The sequence below is a fragment of the Protopterus annectens genome, chromosome 7.part0 (genome assembly GCF_019279795.1).
Source record: "Protopterus annectens isolate FY-2018-M chromosome 7.part0, PAN1.0, whole genome shotgun sequence".
NCBI classification, from domain to species: Eukaryota; Metazoa; Chordata; order Ceratodontiformes; family Protopteridae; genus Protopterus; species Protopterus annectens.
Window position 1 is genome coordinate 185,740,675 of NC_056739.1, and position 20,824 is coordinate 185,761,498.

The 20,824-nt window shown below is 37.6% G+C and overlaps 1 protein-coding gene across 2 annotated transcripts in view; it reads right to left on the bottom strand.

Annotated features, from left to right (window-relative positions):
* Nucleotides 1–20,494, bottom strand: part of TIMM17A (translocase of inner mitochondrial membrane 17A) — a 37,553-nt gene extending 17,059 nt beyond the window's left edge. Inside the window, exons 1-2 of one of the 2 annotated variants that reach the window (XM_044076670.1) lie at nucleotides 20,401–20,494; nucleotides 928–1,027 (exon numbers count right to left, since the gene is read on the bottom strand). In XM_044076670.1, coding sequence (XP_043932605.1) covers nucleotides 928–1,027; nucleotides 20,401–20,426 — 126 coding nt within the window. In that variant the 5' untranslated portion in view covers nucleotides 20,427–20,494. Of the gene's footprint in view, nucleotides 1–927; nucleotides 1,028–20,198; nucleotides 20,314–20,400 lie in introns of those variants that run through there. The other variant, XM_044076671.1, reaches the window with a different exon arrangement.
* Nucleotides 20,495–20,824: the final 330 nt, after the last annotated feature.

A 20,824-nucleotide genomic window follows, 5' to 3' on the forward strand; every position in this document is an offset into this window, starting at 1 on the left:
TTAAGACACAATATATCAGTATAAGCACAGGAGAAGATGTTGAAAGGCTTCACAACTTCTTGCTGCTCCACAAGGCAGACAGTGCTGGAAGAGCTGAGTGCTAAGGTTTGGAGTGAATGGACAGTGCTGACCTGCTCATCCTGGGAAAAAGAAGGAAATCTGACCAGCAGCTGGGAAGGATGTGGTCAATATCAGTTGTAACACATGCAGTCTGTGTATTATACCAGTAGTAGTTGTGTACATGGTGAGTGCACTAAGCAATATTATCTCAATAACAATAGCACATGTGGTCAGGGTACTATACCAGGACCAGGGACATAGGTGATCACAATATATCAGCAGCAGTGACACATGACTAATGTCCTATACTAGCACTAGTGGGATGTGTCAGTTTACTTATACTACAGTAGTGGTACATTAAGTCAGTGTGCTACAACACACAGCAGTATCGCACATGATAGGGTCAGTGTACTAGACTACCAGTGGTGACACAAAGTCAATTTACTCCACCAGCAGCAGTGGCAGATATGGTCAGTGTGCTATAACAATGGCAGTGGCACACGTGGTAAATCTACAATTTCAAAGCACTGGCATACAGTCATTGCACTATACCAAATGCACTCAGTGTTTCAGACCAGTAGCAGTAAAACACGTGATCAGTGTATTATACCACCAGCAGGTGCACATATGCTATATGTACTATACTAGCAGCAGTGGCATACTTGTTCCAGGTGTACATATGATCCATATACTATACAAGCAGCAGTGGCATACTTGTTGTAGGTGTCCATATGCTCTATATACTATACTATACTATACTATACTAGCATTCTTTTAATGCAACATCAGGAATGAATAAGCATTTTATTTTCAGCTCAGCATTATGAACACATAATCTAACAGAATATTATGAAATAGATACTTTACCACTGGAGCATTTCTAAAGCCCTTGATAGCTTGAAAGATGCCACCTCCAATAGCGCCCATAGTAAAAGCACCACCGCAGTCATCTACTATCCTCCACGGGCTAAGAGGAAGAAAGAAATAACTGTGATACTCAAGTCTAAGAAACAAACACTTTACCACAACAGAATATTCTCCCCATCTCCTGAGAGTATGTTTCCATTCTCTTTTTGACCTTATTGAAAACAGCCATGTTACAAATCACATTACAAAAAAAAAGGAGCAGGACACCAAAACCTTCACAATAATTAAGGTGAATTATTATTCAAATGCAACGTTGCCTTCAGAATCTGCATAGCACATTGAAGTGATACTTTCTTCTTGCTACTGTAATATGGGATTATTCTACCATGCAAGAATGATGTTAAGCCATTTTTACAATTCAGGTTCAGAGATGTAACTAAAGAGTAAAATTCACAAAAGCTGGAAATGCATATATATTTAAAACATCACAATATGGCAATTGTAAAAACAAAGCAGTACTGATACAAATAAAGTTAAAAAAACTTTATTCAGCTGCTTTTACTGCATTTATGTCCGTCAGTTTCTTAACCTTGAATTACCTTCTGTTTCCCCCAATCTTACTTAAAAAAAGTTTATTCAGCTGCTTTTACTGTTTTGTCTCTTTTCCTACTTTATTTTGCTTTTACTGCTTGTTCTTAAAGTGTTTAATTTCATTAATTATGTTGCAATTATTGCTACTTGTTAGTAGCCTGATTAAATGGTAATTGTTACTCTAAGTATCTTACTTTTGGTTAAAGGACTTGGACTTCAGGCCACTTTGTGGTCTACACTCTTGTGGGAGGCGAGGGTAGCATCTACCCTTCTGAGCTGTGAATTGCTGGGTAATTGCCTGTTGTTCCAAGTGTCTTTGTTCCGGTTTAAGCACTTGGGTTCCAAACCTGTTATTTTACATTAGGAAGATTTGTGCTCTGGACTCTTGTGGCAGGAGAGTATAGCCTACACCCTTTTAAGCTGGAAATTGCTGGTTGAAGGCTCATTGTGTCTGTTATTCTGAAAGTGTCTTAGTTCTGATTTAAGCACTTGGGCTCTAAACCATTTACTTTACATTGGGAGGGTTGTGGTCTGGACTCCTGTGGCAGGAGAGTGTGGCCTACACCCTTCTAAGCTGGGAATTGCTGGTGAAGGCTTATTGTGCCTGTTATTCTAAGTGTCTTTATTCTGGTATAAGCACTTGGGTTCCAAACCAGTTACTTTACATTAGGAGGATTTGTGGTCTAAACTTTTGCAGCAGGAGAGGATAGCCTGCACCCGTCTAGCTGGAAATTGCTGGCTGAAGGCATACTGTGTCTGTTATTCTGAAGTCCCATAGTTCTGGCTTCAGCACTTGTGCACCAAAAACAGTTGTTTTGCATTAGGAAGATATGTGGTCTAGACTCTTGTGGCAGGAGAGTGTGGCCTACACCCTTCTATACTGGGAATTGCTGCATTATTTAAAGGTTGTAAATACCCTTCTAAGGCCAAAAATATAGCATCTATGGAACCTGATAACATCCCAGGCTGCATCCTACATGGGCTCCAACAGGAATTAGCAACACCACTGGGTACTCTTTTCAATCATAGTCTAAGCACCAGCTTTGTACCAGCTGAATGGAAAACAACCACCTTTATTCCCATGCACAAAGGTGGTGTTTCCACTGACCCTGGGAACTACAGACCTATTAGCCTGACTAGCCTTATCGGCAAGGCCATATAGTGAATCATCATGGACCTTATCAACAAAGATATAGGTAATCTACAAACACTTGACCCTACTCAGTTTGGATTTGTCAAAGGGAGATCATGCCTGTTAAACCTGGTGGACTTCTTTGAGACAGTCACCAAGGCCCCGGACAAAGGGAAATCTGTGCATACAGCCTATCTAGACATAGCCATGGCATTTGACACTATCCCCAACTCAGGCATCATTGACAAACTCACCCAACTAGGCACCAATCCTTATATCCTTAGATGGGTCACTGATAGAACTCTATCGAAATAGGGGAATCCACCTGCAGCAACACACCTGTAACCAGTACTGTTCCACAGGGATCAGTCCTGGGACATTTACTGTTTGGAATCTATTTCTGAGAAGTACAAGCAAAAACTAAAGGTCTATGGCTGACATATTTTGCTGATGACTGCAAACTGGGAGAAGCCATAGAATCTCCAAATAATGTCAACATCCTACAAGAGGGTCTTACACAAACAAATGATTGGTGCCAAAGTCATGGCCTTAAACTTAATGCAAAAAAAAATGTGTTAGGATTCTTTTCAGTAAAAGCAATGTTCCTGCTAACCACCACATCAATAGCAACACCTTAAGTACGCACTCAGTGGTGACAGACCAGGACACACAGGTTGACAGCAACCTTACCTTTGACCACCATGTCACCACAGTAAGCAATAAGAAGGGCATTTTATATTGCTCATCTCATAAGTAAGGGCATTGCCTCCAGAAAAAAAGAAGCTATAACCTTGCTGTACTCTTCCTTCATCAGGCCAATAACAGAGTACAATGCCTCTTTTGGTATGTACCTTTCCATCACCTGCAGCAATTGGAAAAACCATAAAGGTTCCTCCACAAGGAAAATTCAAGGTCTTTAGCATCTGTCCTATGGGGATCATCTGAAATAACTGTCACTTTATTCTGTTTCATACAGACTATGCAAGAGGAAATCTCTGACTCTTGTTTTACTGGAAACGCTGCATATCCATAAGTCAAATGGTACACTGGTTACTTGCTCTAAAGACCTTAACCTGGCATGTGACATTAATAAAACCTGCTGAAGAGAGAGATTTCTCTCAGAAGTTACCATACCTTTGGGACAGACTCCCACTTCATGTCAAAGAGCACTTCTCCGGCCCTCTTCAAATGTAATCTGGACGACTGGATGATTGGATGGGTGACCATAAATTCACCCCGGGGGTTCCACCTGTGTCCCTATTGGACAGGAGCAATAGGCATGGAAATAAGGGTAAGAACTTGGCTAGGGTTGTAAAGGCCCTAGGGCCATTAGCCTAGCAACTTCCTATGATACAAAGATAACAAAAATGGTAATGCAAACACAATCAAACACTACATTGCACGCAGAACTGAAGAAAAAACAAGTAATCTCCATGGTATCCCCGAAGTCTCAAAACAGCCCACTAAAGTGTAGTGGGTCCAAAAACAAAACAGTATAAGAAACTTCTCTGTGTGGAAGATTTTCAGTCCATATATTTCTAGTTAATCACTGTATATTAATCAGATCAGACAATAGTAGTAGAAGTAGCGAACGTAAACTCATCTTAAATCAAAACAAAACAAAAAGTAATAATAGAAAATATATAATTGTACAGCATTACTAAGTGTTCAAAAGCAATCCAAGCAAGGCAGGCAGTCTGTTTCCAGTTGAAAATCCTTTATTAAGTACACAGACAAGCGATGCAAGTAAAACAAAAATAGAGTAATAATTTCCTCACAAGCTTTCTAAATATATATATATATATATATATATATATATATATATATATATACTTTTTATAAGACATGGGAGTGGTTTATTGTGTTGTAAAACAAAGTGTTATTGGTACACATGTTAAATTCACATCCCTTCCCCCATCAGTGTGACAGTCGAGCTGGTCCTGCCCTGCTTAGTAGCTGTCATAATAATATATAACCCTTATGTACTTTAAATAAAATTATATAATGATGTGGTACCTCTTATTTAACCAAATTATTAAGTAGATTATTAAGTCTTTGATTTTATCCAAGACAATATACTACATGGCTGGAAATATATCAACCTTAGTTCATTTGGCAATCAAAATATATACATTTTGCATGTAAAAATCAATTTCTATTTTCATAACATATTGTTAACAAAGATCTCTTTCGTCCTTCTAGACTTCTTCAGGTCTGTGTACAAGAACCCTAAAAAACTATATAATTGTATAAATAGTTAGTATTGTTATTACACATCATTTTGAATAAAGAGGAAAAAAGAACCAGAAGAAAATAAAAATAAGAAAAAAATGTATGTATGATGATGGAAATAAAATATACACTTAAATTTCAACTGATTTAAAATGGTATTTAAAACCAATTTGTAGAATAAAATACAATTAGTCATGTAAACAATGTGGCAATTTTCTAAGTTCCAGTGCACTTTTAATTGAACAGTAGTAGTTTAGTCAGGCTTCCTAAAAGAGTTCAGCTTTAATTGCCACATGAGTTCATGTTTCTCCAGAATATTCGGGATATATCCTTCAAGATCACCCATGTCTATGCAATCCAGGATCTGGAACTTAAAACCTGTGTGTCTTTTATGAAGAGAAAGGTGTTTGGCTAGTGCATTATTTTTACATCTAGAGTGGATTTCTGACAGATGACATGAAATCCTATGCATGAGTTTATTTACAGTCTTGCCCACATAGAATGCATCACATTCATTGCACTGTGCCCTGTAAATTACTTTTTAAGTGTTACAGTCACCCCCTGCACTGGTTTTAATGATCTTCTTTAAATAAGGGCAATAAAAACTATCACCTTGCTGTATAAATATACAAAATGTACAATTAGTTTCACATCTTTTAGTGCTTTTCTCACATGGTCTAGGTTTAAATTCAACAAAACTTTTAATGTTCCTGGCCTTCCTATAAACAAATTATGGGGCTTCACCTAAGATGTTAATCAGAAAAGGGTTTCCTGTGACAATGTCCCAGTTTTCTTCAATAATATTTTTGATACTGTGATAATCCAAAGTGTATGTCAGGCTGCAGCTATTTTTGCATTTGTTATTCTCTGTGGAATTACTAACATTTTTCTACTGGGGAGGTTGAGTGAAGGTGCTACAGTACTTTACAGTTCTATAATGGGTTCCAGGATATTGCCTCTCACTAGAAAATAATTCTCAAGTTGTTCAGGTTTCTCAAAAATGGTTCCATCTCTGTTGTAATTCGAGCGTTTGGACTTCACTACATTATACTTGGTTTTTGTAGGATGAAGACTTTTATTGTGGAGTAATAAGTTAATCCTCGTTGGTTTTCTGAATAGATCAGTGGTAATTCTGTTATTGTTGGTGTCCTTGGAAATCTGCATATCTAAGAAAGTGGTTTAAGTACAGCTATGGGAAGAGGTAAACTTCAGGAAGGGGGTTGTTTGATTGAGGTAAATGATAAAATCTCCAAGCTGCAAGGTGTCACCTTCCCACACAATAAAGACATCATCAATAAAATGTAAATAGCATGTGATATGCTGCATGTAATCTGTGTTGTTTAACACAAAGTCCTCCTCCCATTTGCCCAGGGTTATATTAGCTATGCTGGGAGCCATGGCAGTCCCCATTGCTATACCAGTTTTTTGTTTGTAGTGTTTGCCATTGAAAGTAAATAAATTGAAGTCCAGTACAAGATTAATGAGCTTGCTTAACTTTTGCAGTTGTACCGGTGTACCCAGATTATGTTTCTTAAAAGACTCCATAGCTGCTGTTATACAGTAATTGTGAGGGAGCACTGTGTACAAGGATTTCACATCAATAGTTACCAAAATACCATCAGCTTCCACTGTAATGTTTCTTATTTTCTTCAAAAAATCAATTGAATCTCTTATGTATGACTTATTCTTTTCTGCTAGAGGTTTCAGCAAGTAATCAAATTAAATAGCTGTGGCTTCAGTAAGGGAACCTCCAACTTGATACCACTGGTCTATAGGTGGGTCTTCTCTGTTCTTGTGCGGCTTTGGTATTCCAAAAAAGTAAGGTAAACGTGGGCATGGGCTCCATAAATAATTATAAAGATTTTCAGTGATAAAAGTTTTTCTTCCCGTAATGTGGTGAGATTAGTGTTCCATAAATCATTTGCTCTTTTTATGTCATCCATGGTAAATAACTCATAAAATATGTTATCTTCCAGCATGTTCTCTATCTTTTGGTTGTAGCTAGTGGTATCAGTTACAAGTATACCTCCTCCCTTGTCTGCCTTGATTACATGCCTGGATTTATCATTGCCTAGCTCAAGCAATGCTTTTCTTTCTCCCTGTGTTAAGTTATAAAGTTTTTTCTTAGGAGGTTTTTTAAGCAGTTTCCCGATATCCATCTCACATTTCACTTCAAAAGCAGCTAGTGTTTGATGGAGTGGTGGACAATAGCTGCTAGGCCTTTTTGTAGTTTCATCAATAGGCTTATTTTCAGTGTCATTACTTTTGCCATGAAACTGTACCCTTAAGTTGAGCTTCCTCACAAACATTTTAAGGTCTATCAGTACCTGAGCAACCTCACTCCTGCAGCTTGGTACAAAAGTAAGTCCTTTGGACAACACACTTTTTTCCTCTTCAGGCAGTGCTTTAACAGAGTGGTTCCAGATATGTGAAGCACCTGTTATTGTACCAGTTATTGTGGCTGGTTCCTCCATCTGAGCCTGGGACATGGGTTGTAGTCGGGGTTCCAGTCGGGATTGCCCAGGTATTGTATTTCCCTCACCCCTGTCCACTGTTTGGTTCTCCTGTCTCCCTGGGAGTTCGTGGATAGAGTATGAGACCTCTGGAATTCCTCCTCTGCTTTCTGGAATCTCGGTGGGTTGTAGTAGTATTCCTCACTGTGGCTGTGGTATGGGGGGACCTGGTAAGAGGGACAAGCTCTGGGGTTGTGGTGGTCGTTCTTGTTCTGGTACTGGCTTTGGTATTGGTGTGGTGGTTGATGTCTGTGCTATCGATATTGGTCTTCATTACTTTCGAATACTTAGTAATGCTGTACAATAATATATTTTCTATTATTACTTTTTGTTTTGTTTTGACTTAAGACGAGTTTACGTTTGCTACTTCTACTACTATTGTCTGATCTGATTAATATACAGTGATTAACTAGAAATAGACACACAGGTTGTAAGTTCCAGATCCTGGATTGCATAGACATGGGTGATCTTGAAGGAGATATCCCGAATATTCTGGAGAAACATGAACTCATGTGGCAATTAAAGCTGAACTCTTTTAGGAAGCCTGACTAAACTACTACTGTTCAATTAAAAGTGCACTGGAACTTAGAAAATTGCCACATTGTTTACATGACTAATTGTATTTTATTTTATTCTACAAATTGGTTTTAAATACCATTTTAAATCAGTTGAAATGTAAGTGTATATTTTGTTTCCATCATCATACGTACATTTTTTTATTTATATTTTCTTCTGTTTCTTTTTTCCTCTTTATTCAAAATGATGTGTAATAACAATACTAACTAATTATACAATTATATAGGTTTTTAGGGTTCTTGTACACAGACCTGAAGAAGTCTAGGACGAAAGCAATCTTTGTTAACAATAGGTTATGAAAACAGAAATAGATTTTTACATGCAAAATGTATATGTACATATTTATATATATTTTTTGATTGCCAAATGAACTAAGGTTGATATATTTCCAGCCATGTAGTATATTGTCTTGGATAAAATCACAGACTTAATAATTTGGTTAAATAAGAGGTACCACATCATTATATAATTTTATTTAAAGGACATAAGTGTTATATATTATTATGACAGCTACTAAGTAGGGCAGGACCAGCTCGAATGTCACACTGATGGGGGAAGGGATGTGAATTTAACATGTATACCAATAACACTGTTTTACAGCACAATAAACCACTCCCATGCCTGATAAAAAGTATATATATATATTTTTAGAAAGCTTGTGAGGAAATTATTACTCTATTTTTGTTTTACTTGGATTGCTTGTCTGTGTACTTAATAAAGGATTTTCGACTGGTAACAGACTGTCTGCCTTGCTTGGACTACTTTCAAATACTTAGTAATGCTGTACAATTATACATTTTCTATTGTTACTTTTTGTTTTGTTTTGACATAAGACGAGTTTACGTTCGCTACTTCTACTACTATTGTCTGATCTGATTAATATACAGTGATTAACTAGAAATATATGGACTGAAAATATTCCACACACAGAACTGAAGAAAACAGGCAAGTCATTTCAAGCCTCTGACACTTCCTAGTCGGAATTTAGAGCACCGATAACCATTTCTGTATGACAAGTATCTATTAAAATGCCTATCATTAACAAAACATTTTAAACACTGTCTGCTACTCCTTTCAAGCTACAAACTACCCAGTTCCAAAACAGTTGTGCAGATGGTTAATTCATAGGCTTAATATTCGTAAACGCTGTGAATCAAAGTATTATACGATCAAAGTATAAGTGAATCAAAGTATTATATGTACTACGATCTTCAAACAAACTACTAGTTAATAGTACCAAACCCAATAATGCTGCAGGAGATTGTCTTTTTTCCAACTCAGTTGGCAAAATGTGGAACAAACTTCCACTTAATATCTCATCTTTGTCCACTCTTCCACTCTTTAAAAAACAACTGAAAATCCATCTTAATAAACACTGGCTTTGCTCCTGTACCAATCCTGATTAACCTTTCTTCCACCTTTCCTCTACCTCAATATTTCCCTCTCACTATAACACATCCTGACTGATCCCCATGGACATAATATCCTTGTAAATACAACTTATCTCATATATACTATGGGGAAAAAAAAAAAAAAAAAAATTTTTATGACTATGTATTATTTTGACTACGGGATGATATTATAAATTGCGTATTGCAATTATTTGTTTTGTTTTGATATGTGTATCTTCTATGTATTTTTTCTGTATTCCCCTTACTTGTTATAACCTTTGGAGCTTTTCTCCCCGGGCCTCCACTGAAAATGGACATATATCCAGCTGGACTAGCCCGGTCAACAAATGTAAAATAAATAAATAAAATTATCACATACAGAGAGCACAAGGATCCCTTCCTCCAGTCAACATCTGCTTTTATCTTTAGTACTTCAAATGAGCAGCAACAGATATAAAACAAATCAGAGTACTGGAGGAGTTACTATCACAAAACTATATTTCTGCAGCTGTTGGAGGACACCTAACATTCTTCAGTATAACCGATGTCCAGTGTTCTTCAAAATGCAGTTTTGCATTAGAATGGCTACAATGCAGTTATAGATCACATAAAGCGTTTTCAAAACAAAAGTAAAAAATGGTATGTTACAGATTTAAAAATGAAACTTTGTAGAATAAGTGCACTGTACCTTTAAGAAGCTTTTCAAAATTCTGTGTGTGCGTATAAATTCCAAGCACGTTAGTTTCAGTGTCATTTTGAAGGTCAACCAGAGTGTTAACATCTATGTGCATGATAGCTAGTTTGTTTATAAGTTAAAGTTACTTAGCTTTGTTTATAATGTGTTTGTATAAAATAAAGCTGCTTGAACAAGAACCCACAATGTTCGCCCGTTCTTCCTAATCTGGCGAGCGACTGTGTCAGAACTGGGATGGTAAGGACTACTCTTTAGAGCCACGTGGTGCAGAGGTAACAATGAAGGCAAACTAAATGAACTGAGAGCATAACCGGGCCAGAAGCAAGCTAAATTTATTAAAAGAGATAAAATGGAGCATTACAAGTGCACAAAACGTATTACTAAGCAAACAAATAGCACAGAAACATTTATTAAGCAAAAGAGAACCATAAAAAGCTCATTAATCAAACAATCTTTAAAACAAGGTTAGTTGATAGAACAAATATCAGAAAAGTACACAAGGGGGTTAGAACTACCTTAGAATTGTGAAACAAGCATGTTTAAAGTAAAACGAGCACAAGAAAGTATAATGGGCATGAAAAGAAATTAAATGAGTAAAACAAATACATTGAAAGAGCAAACTGGCATGAAAAGAGATTAAATGACTGAAATGAATATAACAGAAGGGGGCAGAAAAGGGCACATTGAGCATAAATAAAGCAAAGTGACTGAATGTGCTTTGGCATAAATTACTGCTTTGCATTGACGGAAGCCTTGAATAGCTTAACTAGAGTTATTTGAAGTATCTCAAAGTGGGTAAAAGTGCTTACAGTATGTTTATTGCTGTGCATTTATTTCGAAGAGTTTGTTGTGTGCAAACTGCAACTATTTAGTGAAGTGCAATCAAATACAGCCATTTCGAAAAGTTTCTTATGCATGGGTGTGTCTATTCGGAGACTGCACCCATTACAAAGTGTTTCTTGCACTGTACAGAGTATTTGGCAAAGTGCAGCCATTTTGGAAATTTCAGTGTGCTATGTACCGTTATTTGCATAGTGAAGTTATTTCGAAGTGTTTCTCACTCTTAGCTTCTTCTGCCCAGTTTATTCACAAAGTATAATTACTTCAAAACAGTTTATTTGCAAATTGTAATTACTTCTAAATAGTTTATTTGTAAAGTACAGTTGCTTCGAAAAAATCCATTGCCCTCAGCTTCTACTGCCCAGTTTATTTGCACTGTGCAGTTATTTTGAAAGGTTTCCTAAAATAATAATAAATTACCTTTACAATCATAATTTCATGCTAAATGGCTCATACAGTAAAATAATTTCAAGACAAGTTACTTTTACAATAAAGTGATTACATAGCATCACAGCGCCTAGGAGACTTATTCCATAAAGTTCAGTTGTACAGAGCCTTACTCTGCTATTGCAAGTACTGGCATAGATTTCAAGCACACGTATATGTATAAGTGTGTGTGTTTGCATATATTTGCAAAAGTCTTCATTGAGATGCATTAATATGGCAGATGGATTACGCCTGCCACAACCACTTGTAATTGATCAGAATATTGCAGAGAATCGGAGGATATTTGAGCAAGAGTATGATATATTTATATAAGCAGCTTATTCTGATAAAGATGCACACACCAGGGCATTCATTTTGCTAAACCTAGCAGGATCAGAGGCCATTGATAGGGAGCATTCATTTGTATATGCAGCAGCAGTGTATGAAGGTGAAGCAGAAGCTTGTTGTATTGCTGTGCAGGCTGAATCAAGGGAAGACCCCAGGTGTTTGAAGTGCAAATTCATCGAAATGTGTAACCCCAGACTAATGTTGCATTAGAGAGGCATTGGTTTTACAAGAGAGATCAAAAGCAAGGGAAAACTTTTGCAGCTTACATCACTGACCTAAGAAACAAAGCTAAAACGTAAGTTTGGTGATTTAAAGGAGGAGTTAAAGGATAGACTTGTATGTGGTATTAATAATGCTGCTTGAGAAACATTTTGCTTCATGACAGTAATATGACGTTGAGTAAAGCCACTGAGATTTGTCAGAGCCATGAAATTACAGAAAGGCACAAAAGTATGCTTGCTAGTGATAAGAGCATGGCTTCAACAGGCTCCAGAGCTAATTTAGACAGCATGTGACAGGCAAAAGCAGGCCTAAGCACACAGCAGCAGCAGTCCATGTGGGACTTCCAGGTAAAACCCGTAGCCTTCTAGCAAATTCCAAGACCAGTTCAGTTAAAGAAGCATGCTCAGTGCAGAACCAAATGCAGAACAGACTCCATTCAGTAGAGTACAGGTGTGAAATCAGCAAAACCCAAATCAAGCTTTATTGCTAACTATCACAATTGTGGTATCACCCATGAGTCCAGAAGAGAAAAGTGCATAGCATTTGGTCAGCAATGCCACAAGTGTAAAGAATGAAACCATTTTCAAAGATTTTGTAAATCTAGTAGGCCAAACACAGTTAAAGAAGGGTCACTCAAAAAAGCAAGTTGATCAAGTAAACCTGCAACAGCCCGCTTTCTATGTAGATGGTGTGTCAGTGATTGGTAAAAAGATTGATGCAGTAGATTTATTGGCAAGAAATGAAGTGTTTTGTACTGTTCGGATCAATAGTAAATCCACCAAGCTCAAGATAGACACTGGCTCAAAGTATAATGTTATGTCTGCAGATACTTTTGCAAAGATCAGAGCTGTTGAACAAATAAATGTGACTAGTTATGTGAAACCTGCTTATGGTGGTGAAGAAATTCAAACTGAAGGCCCAGTAGTGCTTTCCTGTTAGGTGGTCAAGAACTGTTACAGCCTATTACTCTATGTAGTTCAAAGACCTGTGCTATCATTATTGGGTCTCAGGGACAGTTTGAGAATGAATCTGCTTTCTTTTACCAAAGTTGTTCATCAAATAAGCACGTGTCAGAGTTGCAGCTTCACTAACACAATTTTGTCAGAGTATGCTGATGTTTTAGATGACAAATTGGGCAAACTTCCAGTGGTTTAGTCTATGAAATTAGACCCAGAGATCAGTCCAGTGGTCAGACCAGCAAGAAGAGTTCCGATAGCTATGCAGCATAAAGTCAAAGCTCTGTTGGATTAAATGATGCAACCAGGTGTAATTTGTCCAGTTACAGAACCTACTGAATGGGTGTCGTCCATGGTAACAGCTCATAAAAAAGGCTCAGATGGAATCAGAATATGCACTGACCCAAGAGATTTGAACAAAGCACTGAAGAAACCGCATCATCCTTTGCGTACAATAGAAGTTGCAGCCCCGATTTCTGTCTTGGATGCCAAGAGTTCATTTTGACAAGTGATGCTTGACTGCAGATCTTCACTACTGACTACATTCAGTACCCCATTTGGAAGATATAGATTCCTCAGGATGCCATTGGAATAAATTCTGCAAGTGAAGTCTTTCAGTGTGCAAAGGAGCAAATTTTGGGGGGTTATTCTTGTGTCATAACAGTAGAGGATTTATTGGTCAGTGGCTATGGTGAGGCAGAGCATGACAAAAATCTTAAAAGGGTTCTCGACAAAGCAAGTCAAGTAAACTTAAAACTCAATCCTCTGAAGTGCAAATTCAGACTACCACAAGTTACATACGTAGGTAATTTATTTACAAGTATTGGCTTGAGACCAGACCCATCCAAGCAAGCAACCATTCTTGAAATGCCAATGTTTTCTTGGTATGGTCAGCTATTTAGGCAAGTTTATACCAGACTACAATGAATTGGCATCTCCTTTGAGAGAGCCAACATGTAAAGAATTTACATTGTCATGGCGAGGACAGCACCAGAGTGCATTTGAAGTTCTTAAGCAAAAAATTGCTACTCCACCAACATTAAGGTACTACGATGTCAACAAACCAATAACTCTTTCCTGTGATTCTTCAAAATTTGGTTTAGGTGCAATTATTCTTCAAGAAGGCAGGCCAGTAGCCTACACATCTAGACCACTTACCCAGACTGAGATGCAGTATGCTCAAACTGAAAAAGACCTTTTGGCAATAGTGTTTGCATGCTCCAAGTTTCATGATTATATCTATGGTCGAGATATCCAGATTGAACCTGATCATCAACCTTTGGTTACTATTTTAAAGAAGCCTATGTATTCAGCACTGGCAAAATTACAAAGAACGATGTTTAAATGGCAAAGTCCAACTTCAAAATGGTCTATATGAAAGGCAAACTTCTTTATCTGGCTGATGCATTTCTGGGCTATCTGGATAAGGTAACGGAACAGCTTGACATAGAGAATTTTGACTTTGATGTCATGGAAGTGCGTAATTTTTCTACCACAAGACTTGATGAGCTAAAAGATCATACAATGACTGATTCAGTTTTGCAAAAGTTCAGTCACTACATCAGTGCTGGATGGCCATCAATGCAATCTAGTGTACCACCCGATGTGCAGCTTTACTTTCCTTACAGAGATGAGTTGTTGATGGAAGATGGCATTATTTTCAAAGGTCCTAAAATTGTTGTTCCTGTTTCCTTACAACAAGAGTACATCCAGATTTTGCATCGTGGTTGGTCACCCAGGTTCCGAATCTACTAAGAGAAGGGTGAGAGGACTTGTGTTTTGTACTTCTCTCGCAAAATACATTGGCAAAAGTTATTTCTTCCTGTTCAGTATGTAATATTACTAAACCACATTTGCAAAAAGAGCCACTTCAGCTAAGTCAAATCCTTGAACTATCTTGGTCAATAGTAGCTACTGACATATTCGAGTGGAACAATCAACATTACTTAGTACTGGTGGACTCTTATTTGAATTGGTTTTAGATCGATCTACTACCTAAACTAACTTCCACTACAGTCATTACTAAGCTGAAATGTCATTTCTCAGACCATGACAGTCCACAGAAATGAATCTCTGTCAACAGTACCCAATTTACCAGTCAATTGTTTTAAAAATTTGCAAGAGAGTGGGACTCAGTACATGTTACTCGTAGTCCAGAGTATCCGCAATCAAATGGACTTGCTGAACGTGCAGTACAGAGTCCAAGGCAACTACTTGAGAAGTCAAAGCGTGATAATACTGATGATGTTTTGAATTTACTCAATGTCAGAAACATACCTGTGACGATACACTTGGCTCACATGCTCAGGGACTTATATCCAGGCAAACTAGAACAACATTGCCTATCAGTTCTAGTTTATTGGGGCCTACAGCTAAAAACAACAAAGCCATTAGAGCCCAGTTATTTAAAAAGCATTTTTTTCAAAAGTCCAGCTATGACAAATCAAGCAGATTTCTTTGTCCATTGAAAAAAAGAGAGAGAGTGAGGATACAAACAGCAAAGGGTTTCAACCGGCTTGGTTAAGTAATGGGTATATGTGCAGAGCTGAGATCCGATTTTGTTAAATCCAAGGGTGTGGAGTACAGGAGAAATCGCAGGCAGCTTCTCCCTGTGCAGAACAGATATTGCAGCATTGTTCCTGTGATAAAGACTAACGTTCAGAGCATTCCAGGTGATATTCCTGTTCCAGAACAGGTCTTGACTCCCAATACTATTCCAGCAGATGATCCCAAGGTTCCTAAGATTGAACAATCAGCAGAGACAATCCAAGTTGCTAAACTAGATACCAAATTTTATGTCACACAATATGGCCGCATCTTAAAATCTAGTGTGAAATACACGGCAATTTGGAAATAGTTGTATATATGTCCCTAGCTTTGTGTAATTGCATGATGAAAATTATTCTTATGTAAATTGCATATTTATTAACATTAATGACAATGTCCGACTCATTTCTCAAAGAGAGAGGATGCAGAATAACAGGTGTGCTGTACCTTTAAAGCTTTTCTAAAGTCTGTGTGTGCATATAAATTCCAAGTACATGTTAGTTTCAGCGCCATTTAGAAGGTGCAGCCAGAGTGTTAACATCTATATCCATGATAGCTAGCTTGTTGATAAGTTAAAGTTACTTAGCTTTGTTTATGAAGTGCTTGCATATAATAAAGCTGCTTGAACAAACACCCACAACATTCACATGTTTCTTCCTGACCTGGCAAGCAACACTATTCTTGCAAATTCAGAACTACCTCTGTTGTGTTTTCATTTGCTTTCTAAAATGTACATCTCTCTTTTCAAATAGGGTATTCCATGGAAGCAAGAAGAAAGAACTGTGCCACCACATTTTTACTGCAAGTCCCAAGTACATTTAGGAAAACAGCAAAGTTTTGGAACATTAGATAACAGCTCTGAAGCCATTACTGCTGAGTGTAAAAGCAAGTATATCCAAAATCAACAGTTGTTTATTTTTCACTCACCAATGGCCAACTTTCATTCACCAATGGTCAACTTACTACTCCAAGACATCTATAATGAGACATACTTCCGGGATTCAGATTTTGGAGTTTACAAGTTATACAGTAGAGTCTGTGAGCATGACAGGTTAAGAGTAGAATTCACTCAAGATAAAGGTAACCTAAGGTGCATTCAGAGGACAAAATTGGAGTTCCTCCCAACAAATTTTACAGGCATGTGAACTGGAACACTAGAAGTATTTCACAGTCATAAACTAGCAATAATAAATAAAATAAAATAGGAACTTCCCAGTACATAGGTATCAAAAAGTTAACAGTTTAACCATAAGTACACTTGCAGAAATATAAAATAAACAAAAACATTATATATGGATCTGTACGGATCACCGAACGGCAACATAATCGAAACAGATTTGGAGGGCATACTTGCGCAAAAGTGCTTTTCACCAAAAGGCACTTTCGCATAAGTATGCCTGTTGCAAAGATCGCACTACAGTGGGGATAAGGGATAATTCCCCTTTTCCAAAGATCGCACTACAGTGGGGATAAGGGATAATTCCCCTTTTCCCACTGTAGTGCAACCTCGGAGTGAGAATATTTAAGTGGGGGGTGCAGGGGTAAAAAAAAGTACAAGTAATGTTTTTTTTTTAAACACTTTAACGAAAGCACTTTTTCACTGAAAGCGCTTTCATTAAAGTGTGTTCGGTGATTGTGGATTCGGACTTTTGAACTTTCGTTCAATAGTCCTAGATCTATATAGATATTTATATATATATATATATATATATATATATATATATATAAATAAATAAGAGAATGTTGTTGCATAAAATGAAGTCAGCTTTCACAGCAAAAAGCTCAAAAGCTCACCAGCCCAAAGCACAACAGCTAAAAGTAGTTGTGTTCATGATATGCTGCCTATGCCACTGCAAGATATTCCATTGTTAAGTAAAGGTTTGAGTTCCTTTAAAAAGAAAGGGGGGGCAGTTCCCTAATAGTGACAACAATGAAATTCCGAAACATGTCGTCTGTGATTGTAGACAAGCACCAAGTTAGCATCCCAGTTGTATCACAGCAGTCATAAGCAGTAATGTGCTGGGATATTAAGGAACTGTAATACAATCACTCCTTCCAAAGCTCAATTTCCCGTTTTTGCACATGGGGTCAGGAAGTCACTTCAGCAGTGGCAATCATCGAGAGCCAAGTTTTCAGCACAGTGGTACAGCAGCTAGTGCTGTTGTGTCAGTGTTCCCCCTAGTTCAGTCCCGACTGGGATGCCTTTTATGCAAAGTCACAAGTGTGTTCTCCCTGTATATGTCGGGATTTTCATTGCTACAACAGTTTCTTCTCACATTCCAAAGATAAGCCTTAGGTGAACTGGCAATCCTTTAAATTGTTTGCAGATGTACTTGCTATGTGACAGTGTCTGGGCTGATGCCCTGATTAAGATTAATTTTCTACATGATGCACCCCTTAAGTGACAGAATAGGCTCCATCATAGTCATGTTTTGGATGAACTGGGTAATTGGCAAATGAATGAATGTTTCATAGATGGTTACACAACCTTGAAACACTGCCACAAGTCATAAACAAGTTTAACAGCATTTGTTGTATGCAGCAAAAGCTACAAGGCAGTATGTGTACAAATACATGATTTCAACAAGTTATGACCTACTTTGTTATCTGCATTGCATTTGTGTTCTCAATAATGTTCTGTGCAAGTCATCACTTTTTCTACAGCATTTATTTTGCCTCTTGGTCTATGGCTGAGAAGATCCCTTTAGATCACATTTCATCTCATATATACCAGATTTTCAATATACCCGATTCTGTTCCAGAATTAGGGTTTGTCTACCCCTCTTAATATGCTGGATTTTCAAACAGAGCAGTGAGAGTTACAGCCATTAAATAATGTCTGACATTACAGTTAAAGTGGCCTTACTCTTCACAAAATCTATATCAAAGCAAATCATGTATTCTAACGACTTTCTATTTTATTTCTAATAACCGAATAATGCCAACAGTTAAAAAGCTTCCGAAAGACTATGGTTTTGCATATGGGAGTCTGTGTGCAAGAGTAAGGCTATGGGTTTTAACAGGATGCTCCATGTTACCCATGGTTTGATCCTTCAGCCACCATTTATTTATTATGTGACTAAAGAAATAATTTAACCAGACAGTGCTCACAGGTGATCCTGAAAAAGTCCATGTGGAACAGTGCTCAATCCTGGGTAACAAATACAAACATACATGTTCTGACATAATTCTAAGGGTAATAGTTTAGATATAATCAACACCAAGTCATGAAACATGGAGGTCTAGCACTTACAGCAGAAATCCTTTCCAATTCCAGCATAGGGTTGCCACAGTTTCAAATGCTCAAAAAGGAATTTGTTTAATGAAATTAGGAAAAATAAGTCCTATCACTTTTCTGCCAAAACATATGGTCTATCAACCTTGTAGAGTTTAAGTTGCTATTATTTCATTATTAATGCGTTTCAGATACAAAATAATTGCTGGATTCAACGATTACAGGAAACTTAGGTAATGCTTCTTGACTTAAAATCTCAGGATATTTGCTATTTTTCAGTTTTTTTTTCCCCACATGACAACTGCCATAATCATGCCTCCCAACCTCTTACAGCAAGAAATCGGGACAAAGCCATAAATAATGGGTCGACAAAGGTCCAAAAACAGGGACCAATATTTAAGCATTGCTCTTACAAACTTAGAAAGTTGATAGAATAACAGGATTTGCATTAGCACAAATTTATAAACTATATGAAGTCTAGAACTCACATTTCTGTCATTTTCTGACTTCCGTCCTCACTGATTTGCCAGAAAACCACATTTTTTTTTTGGAAAAAGAGACTAAAAATATGTATGGGCCTAATAACGACTCTCTAGATGAAACAGAGGAAGGTGGCAAACGTATTCCAGCTGTGCTAATGCCTACCATACAGTTACCAACATTATTCTACATGCCAAAGTTTCCACTACTAGTGTGTTCTATAAACCTGATTAAACCAAAGACATACATAAACGGAGTGGTGCTAGGGTTACCCCCTGTCCATAGCCGGCCTTAGGCATAGGCCAACTAGGCGGCCGCCTAGGGCACCGCTCTAGCAGGGGCACTTTTCCAGTATTTATTTGGTGTAAGTAGACGAGGATGTGGGCACTGGGTGGTGTGGTAGGGGGCGTCATGGAGCCCTGTTGCCTAGGGCATCAGTTTGACCTAAGGCCGCTCCGCCCTGTCCCACCCACTTTGCGAGGGACAGTCCCTCTTTGGGCAGTTGTGTCCTGCAAAAAAATTGTAAAAATGGCAAATGTCCTGAGATATTAGGCCAAAATTATCTCCTATATTTTATGTAATAGTTACATAAAACAGTTATTTTGTATCTGAAACACCTAAATGTTATACGAAACAGAATAAACAACTAAAATGCTATAAGAATAAGCTTTTATTTAGGCAAAAAAGTAAAGTTCTATCCTTTGTACTGGCCATGGGTATGTTTTGGCCTGCAAAATCTGATAATTGTCCTACTTTGAGCATTTTAAAAGGTGGCAACCCTAAGTGGTGCTGCTGACATCAGATGTTATAAAGCCTAGCTTTGACTTCCATTTAAAACCCGTATAGTAGACCGAAAGTACACACACAAAAAAAAAAAAAAAAAAAAACTTGTCACGGGTCTTCAGAGAGATCAAACACTACCAACCAAGCACAGAATACCCCCGACTATTATAGTGTGAAAAAATGATCTTATAATTTTACGGTTGTCACTGCCAACCCTCCTATCATGATGTATTCGGTGGACAAACACAGTCTTGAAATGCGACCTAAGCATATACGTTCATCTGCCATACAAGGTCAGTCAGTACCTGCCTACCAAACTTCCTTGGCCAAGGACAGACAACCTCAGTCATCATGAAAAGCCGGTTCCGGGATCTTCCACACAGAAAAAAAATAAGTGTCTGAAGAAAGCCAGATATCATTCAACATACCGTCATGGATACTACTGATTATTGATCAAATGTAAAATCATATACCCCCTGTCATCACACAGCCAAAAGAAGTACTTACCAGGGTTCACGTGCGTACTCCTCCATTTTTTGGTATCAGAGAATGAACGTGGTCCATAGTGACGTCACCAGTAGGCGGGGTCACGCTTGTGAATGAATTGTTCATCAATGGGCGGGGTTATGTTTGTGAATTAACTTTTTTCTACGCCTAGCGGTTCCTGTAAACCAAGTTAGTGAAGCTTGTGACTTTGCTAAGAGTTTCAACGTTTATAGACTATTACTAGAAGGAGAAGCAAAGATTCAAGGAATACATACTTTTAAATGATCACACTACACTTCTTTGAATGAAGACTGTTCATTAATATTTATGAGTGGTCTGATGTAATAACCGCATTCACTAATAAACATGATGACAAAAGAATGCAATTGCCACCAGTGACTTCCGCCTGTCAAACCATAGCATGTAGTCTTTTTAGTACAGCAAA